The sequence below is a fragment of the Danio rerio genome, chromosome 12 (genome assembly GCF_052040795.2).
Source record: "Danio rerio strain M-AB ecotype USA chromosome 12, GRCz13ab, whole genome shotgun sequence".
Taxonomy (NCBI): Eukaryota; Metazoa; Chordata; class Actinopteri; order Cypriniformes; family Danionidae; genus Danio; species Danio rerio.
In genome coordinates, this window is record NC_141032.1 from 51,957,501 (window position 1) to 51,965,000 (window position 7,500).

General features: G+C 39.3%; 1 protein-coding gene across 1 annotated transcript in view; it reads right to left on the reverse strand.

Annotated features, from left to right (window-relative positions):
• The window catches only part of samd8b (sterile alpha motif domain containing 8b), a 12,174-nt gene that overhangs the window by 3,897 nt on the left and 777 nt on the right, over positions 1-7,500 (reverse strand). The window contains 1 exon segment of the mRNA NM_001114902.2: positions 2,259-2,597. Within this exon segment, the coding sequence (NP_001108374.1) occupies positions 2,259-2,559 (301 nt within the window). The 5' untranslated portion in view covers positions 2,560-2,597.

Genomic DNA, 7,500 nt, shown 5'->3' on the forward strand with positions numbered 1-7,500 from the left:
GCAGGTGTGTTCAAATCAAATGTAAGGCTTTTTAAGACCCCTCTAAGATCATTATAAATGAAATTTTAGACTTATACAGGGCTAGGATTTCTTCTATTTGCCTGGCTACTTCAGTAAATAGTTTTTGTAGTTCTGGAAGATCGTGTAAAGGGATGTGTTGCTTCAGTTTTTAATTTAATTTAATTTAATTTAGAGAATTTGTTGTGAAAAGCAGTTGAGAATCGTCTCTCTGTGCAGTAAAAATCTCAGACAGGAAAAATAAGATGTTTTGAGTAGGGCTGCTGGATTATGGGGGAAATCATAATCATGATTATTTTGCTCATAATTATAATCGCGATTATTCAAAACGATTACAGTTAAAGTCAAAATGATTCGGCCTCCTGTGAATTTATGATGACTTTTTATAAATATTCCCCAAATGATGTTGAACAGATTCAGGAGTTGTTCACAGAGTTTCCTCTAATATTTGTTCTGCTGGAGAAAGTCTGATTTGTTTTATTTTGGCTAGAATAAAAGCAGGTTTAAATGTTTTGAAATGTAAAGGTCAATATTATTAGCCCCCATAAGTTATATATATTTTTGATTGTCTGCAGAAGAAACTACTGATATACAATGACTTGCCTAATTACCCTAACCTTTGAATCGCACTCTAATCTGAATGATTGTATTTTGAAGAATATCTAGTCTAATATTATGTGCTGTCATCATGGTGAAGAGAAAAGAAGTCAGTTATTAGAGATGAGTTATTATCACTGTTATGTTTGGAAAATGGGTTGAAGAAATAATCTTTCCAGTAAACAGAAATTGTGGGGAAAAGAGTTGCTAATAATTCAAGAGGGCTAATAATTCTGACTTCAGCTGTATGCAGTTATTTTCCTCCAGGACAGGGAAATAAATACAATAGAATAAAGAAATGAAACAAACGTGAGCATCTTCACTGTCAGAAACACACTGCAGCTGCAGCAGTCGTCAGGAGCAGTGAGGGACTTTCTCCTGTTGTTGTTTGATCAATGATAAAAGCAGCAGGATTATTGCGCGCTGCGCTTTAATGGTTTCTCCTTCACGTGTCTTTTGATTCTCAACTCGTTTGTTTAATACACAAATGAGGATTAATATGAATAATCACTGAACACCGCGCTCTGACACACTTTTGCCCATTAAAGCGCTCACATTAAGATGACTTTAGATGTGTGTGTGCTCTGCTCGTCTCTGAGGTGTGTGAATGAGACCGCATGCTGCGCGTGTACGCCGCGGACTCATTCGCGCTTTTGAAAACATGAATGATTGTAATGTACATCAGTGAACGATGCGCAGTGAAACTGAGCTCTGCAGCGCAACACGTGTACAAGCGGAAGAGGGCGGTATATGATGCAATAATCCTTTATCTCCATTAATAGTTTTCATAATCGTTAGAAGCCAAAATGGAAACCGGATTTTCGATTAATTGCACAGCCCTAGTTTTGAGATGGATTTGTTATTGAGTGTTGGCCAGATTGGGTAGCTTTACTTGGACATATGGGAATTAAGACCCGTTTAAAATGATTTAAGACCCACAACACAATATTTCAGTGAGTTTAACACTTTTTAAAGCCTAAAGTGTAGTTTTTGATATTTAAGACTTTTTAAGACCACACAGACACCCTGTGTGCCGTACCGTACCGCTCAGTGGAAACACTTCATTAGAGAGCAACCTACCTCCAGAACATCGGATCTCCCAGGTCATAAAATCTGCCTTCTTTCATCTGAGCAATATCTTCAAATAAGTTATGAAGAATGCTCTCACTCTGGGAAGAAGCCAGGTTATGATGTTATGAGCTCTATATTAGATGACTGTAATGCTCTTGGCTGGTGGTCCAGCATCCTCTATTAATAACCTTCAGTCAGTGAAGCTGCAGCTCCAGCAGATATGTCCACGTCTCCCAGTGTTCTCCTGCTGTTCAGTTCTGTATTGATCATCAATTATTGCTGCTTCCCTGTAAAGCTGTAAATAACCCAGCTCCTGCTTATCTGACCAGCTTCTGTCTCACTACAACCCCACCCGCTCTTCAAGATCTGTAAACTCAGGCCTTCTGAATAGCAGAGTCCACTAAAGGAGGTCGAGTCTTCTCATGTATGGCTCCTGAAGTCTAGAATAGCCTCCTGATAATGTCTGACACACTCTCCCCGCTCAACACTAGATTAGAGACCTTTTTAGTAAGCATACACACACTGCATCACTTTGTTTGTCTGTGTGTGTGTGTGTGTGTGTGTGTGCTGACCTGCTCCGCCCTGTGCAGTGTGTGTGTCCAGCCCCAGCTCCTCCAGCACGTCGCTGTTCTTCTTCTGCAGTTTTCGAAGTGACAGCATCAGCCGTTTGATGTCTCCCAGCACCTTGAGCTCCAGCGGCGGCGAGCGCAGGTCATATTCGCTCAGCGCCAGCAGACTGCGTCCGTCCAGACGGTGCTTATTACACAGCAGGTCCACGTACTCGCAGAAGCCCTCCTCGCGCAGCCAGCGGCCCACATGCTTCGGGCTCCAGTGCCGCACGCTGGGCTGAAGCTGCAGATCCCGCTCCCGCATCACCAACAGCACTGCAGACAGCACACAGCGGGACAAACCTAAACACACACACACACACGTTTGTTTTTGTGAAAAGTGGGGACATTACATAGGTTTCCATTCATTTTATAGTCCAAACCGTATATTGTATTGCCCTCACCCCATCCCTAAACCCAACCATCACAGCAGACTGTGTGCAGCTTTACTCTCTGATTAAACTCATCCGGTGGGATTCATAAGCATTTTAAGAAGTGAGGACGTCACCAATGTCCTCATATTTCACCTGCTTTTAGTAACACCTGTGTCATAACCATGTCATTATACAGATCTGTGTCCTGATAGGTCACAAAAACACGTACACACACACACACACACACACACAGAGTAATAATTACAGGAGATTTGCTGTAATCTCAAATGAAGGAAACTAAATATGAACACAATCAGCTGTTAAACTCAGGAAGTGTGTAGCATTGCTGTAATCTCACTAAGACACCTTGTGGCCAATCAAATGCTGCACGAATATTAATGATCCCGAGTGTTGCATCACAGTCAGTGTTTTGCTTTGATTCAGGTATTTTTCTGTAGTCTTTTGCTCAAATGAGATTAAATTTCTATACACTGAACTTTTATTATTCAGCTAATCTAATCTCAACTGAACAAGAAGAGAGGGCGTGGCATATAGTAGTTCCTCCCTTTAAAAAAGAATGGGCGGGGCATGTCAGATACTCAAGAGCATTTGATTGGTCAGAAGGTTAGACGAGAAACTGAAGTATGAGGAGGCAAAATCAAACAATCCTGCAAACTCTAGATGTTTATATTGTCTCTGTTTTGGAGACACTAGATTACAGATATCCTTGAGACTCACAGACTGATAGTGACATCTAAACATTTGAATTTCAAAGCATTTCAGTAATACATCAGCGCAAAATTATCCTTACTCTTCCTCAAGATCATTTACTGACACCAGAGACAAGACAAACGACTGAAACCCAGCCTCATTTACATATCAGCGCATATTCAAAAGAGAGCTCATTTACATATCATCAAATATTCAAGAGCTCATTTACATACAAATGCCTTACATCAGCTAAAACCGCATCAAGTTAAAGGGTTAGTTCACCCAAAAATAAAACTGTACTCCTGTATTCCTCTCCCTTCACCTTTTCCCCAATCAGAAGAGTCGTGTGAAAATCAACAACTGACGAGTAAATGACTCTCCTAATCCCTATGTTCTGGCCTGTAAAACATCCTTCATTAAAGATCAGCCCGAGTGAGCAGAATCTGATCGTCATTTCAGACCATCACAGGGCAAAAAGCTAATAATATTTTGGAATAACCATTGGATTTTTTCACTTGCCCGATTAAAATTCAAATTAGTTTTTTTCTCAACCGTTTCCCAGAGATAGGTTGCGGCTGGAAGGGCATCCGCTGTGTAAAACTTGCTGGATAAGTTGGCGGTTCATTCCGCTGTGGCGACCCCAGATTAATAAAGGGACTAAGCCGACAAGAAAATGAATGAATGAATATTTCTCAACCACATGTTTTAAATAATGTCAAAACAAACAAACTCTAGTTATCTGCATACATATTTTATTAGCACAAGCTTTGTTTAAAAAGGCGAGTTTTAAAAGCTAAAATAACAACATGTATGCACAACATCAGGTATAGTTTTTAAGATGTAATATTTTCAGAATTCTGAGGTCTAAATCAAGGTTGATATTTATTTTGAGGGTAACTACACCTTTAACCTCTAGATTATTGTAAAATGCTTTATTTGGTGTCATTTATTTAATCGACACTCACAATAAAATACTAATCTAAAAGTCTTCTGAAAATCAAACCAAAACAGAATATTTCTCACAAATGCAATGCAGCATACACAATATTAAATTACAGACCATCAGAATGACTCCGTTTTAAAAGCTTTACTACATTACTGCACCATTTTATGCATAAAAGCATGAAAACATGGAGAACTTTGAAACAAATCTTATAGAAAGAAAGACAATCAAACCGTATTGTTAAATATAATGTCATTTTGTTAAAGGTTTCTCAGATGGATGTGTTGGTTGTACTGATTGGCTTTAGCTTTACATGGATAATAAATGAATATGATGACCTGTGTAAATGTATTTAAGACCCACAGCAGCATATTTTGGATATTTTTCTGCTGCCGATACTGAAGCTGAAAAACAAGTAAATAAACACTCTTACACATACCTCAGGAACGGTATAGCAGACAATCTTGCCGATTTAAAACCTTTTCCAAACCGTGGTATACCTTGAAAACGGCTATCATCCCATGCCTACTGCTGAGGAACATCTCACTCGCACTCAATCTCAAATGCAGAAGAAGAAAAACCCCAAATGCCCAAAAATCTGACAAGCACAGGAGAACACGGAGAGACAGAAGCTGAGAAGGGTTTGAGAAACATCTTGTCCTGTTGCTGATCTGGATTCAGAAACACTCTCGTCCCTCTGGACACTGTGAAGCAACAGATGCTGCTAACACACACACACACACACACACACACACACACACAGACAGACACACACACACACACACACACACACACACACACACACACACACACACACACACACACACACACACACACACACACACACACACACACACACACACACACACACACACACACACACACACACACACACACACACACACACACACACACACACACACACACACACACACACACACACACACACACACACACACACACTTTCCCCCAGTGCGTCAGTCTCTTTCTGTACTGATCTCGTCCTCCATGACTTTACTAGTAATGAAAAAATAATTATAAATAAATATGAATATAAGTAATATTAATAGAACACCGTGTCAATTCTTCTGCATTGTATGGAGGATTCTGTATGCTCTGGATAAATACCAATAATGTTTTTAATAATTATTATCATTTGTTATTGTTATGAACAATAATGCTGCATATTGAATAAATTAACCAAATCATGAAAACCTGCACGTTACTGGCAAAGACACACACCTGAAGACACACCTGAACACATCTGCATCTTTGCAAATGTTAAACAAATAAACAGCAAAAACAGTATTCAAATCTCAGAAAATCACCTTCGAGGATCTACAAACAAATGTCAGCTGCTTTTACATGGCTGGAATAATATTAACCGATAATAATAATAATTAATAATAAGCTAATGCTGCATTTTTGATAAATGAATGAAAGCATTTTATACAGACACACAGCACTACATGCAGACAGAGAAACAGCTCATCATGCAAACGTGTTGCTATTACACATACAAAAATATTATAGAATGTAATTATTTATATTTAATTATGGATAATTAATATGGATGTACGATTCACCCGATTCACGATTCAAAACAAATCATTAATTTACAATTAATTTAAGGTGAAGAGCCTGTTTTATTTTTTCTTTAATGCTGCACATTTTTTTTGCAATATAATATATTTCTGCCATAACCACATCACTATTGAAAAAACAAATAAATTCCAAACCCAAACAAAGAAACAACACGACCTAAAGAAGACGGATTAATATAAACCAACTAAAACTGTGACTGTGCTGGGATTTAAAGAGCACCTAGTTTACCCCTTTTCCAGATTTAACATCAGTCTAATGTGTCTCCAGAATGTGTCTGTAGAGTTTCAGCTCAAACACTCATCAGAGTATTGATTAGAGCTTGCAGGATTTGTGATTTTACAGCTCTGAGCACCTTGTAGCTGTTTGTGTGAACTGTGCCTTTAATGCTGGTTCAGCCCACCAAGTGTAAACATTATGCTGTGTTCACACCAGACGCGGAACGCGCAGAGAAATCATGCTATTCGCTATATAGGTGCATCCAGCGGTGCCAGAGAGCTGCTTTAATGAGTACAGGTCTACAATAACACACATAAAGGAGAATTACTGCTGATTATGAACCCTTTTCTTTCAGAATAGCCTATTTTGCTCCTGAATTGTGTCGTTTGTGAAAAACAGCTTCAATTACATTTATACTCGACAAAAAGGGCCATCAGAGATGTGCTCAGAGCTGTTTCATGGGTGTGAAGTATATAAAACACAGAGTAGGGGCGGTTGATATGACCTAAAATTAATATCACAGTGTTTTTCATCTCTTAAACGGTGACGGTATAGCATAGCCGTATAATACGCTTTTTTTGGTACATACTGTGAGGAGTAGCCAGTCCTGTGCCTTTAGTATGTGAATAAAGTTAATATCTTTATAATATAATAAGTAAATGGTATTCTTATCAGAAAGAGACATGGGAGAGTATTATGCATTCTCAACATCTTTATCTTGCAAAAAACCTACAGATCTTACTTATCAGTGCACAAAGCAAAAATAAGCAGTGTAATAACACAAGAACAGAGTAATAATGTGTACTCTTCACAATAACCAACTCTCTTCATCTGAACTCTGATCAAACTAGACGTTCAAGTTCTTAGCCAGGAACACCAGCCGCTCAACATTTCTGGCTTCAGTGATGCCCCCTAACACAGAGAGGAAGTAAAACAACCCTCCACATGAACAGATCATCATGCTATTATCAATAATCTGAATAATTATCAGAGTAGTGCTTTAAGAGATAAATGTGTGTGCTTTGACGGTTTGAATAAATCGCCAACTATTCCAGCATATGTCTAACTCAACAGAAGCACTTCTGGGAAACACCCATACACACACACACACACACACACACACACACACACACACACACACACACACACACACACACACACAAACACACACTACGGCCATTGTAGTTGATCAGTTCCCCTATAGCGCATGTGTTTGGACTGTGAGGGAAACCGGAGCACCCGGAGGAAACCCACACCAACACGGGGAGAACATGCAAACTCCACACAGAAACACCAACTGAGCCAGCCGGGACAGAAACCAGAGACCTTCTTGCTGTGAGGTGATCGTGCTGCCCAC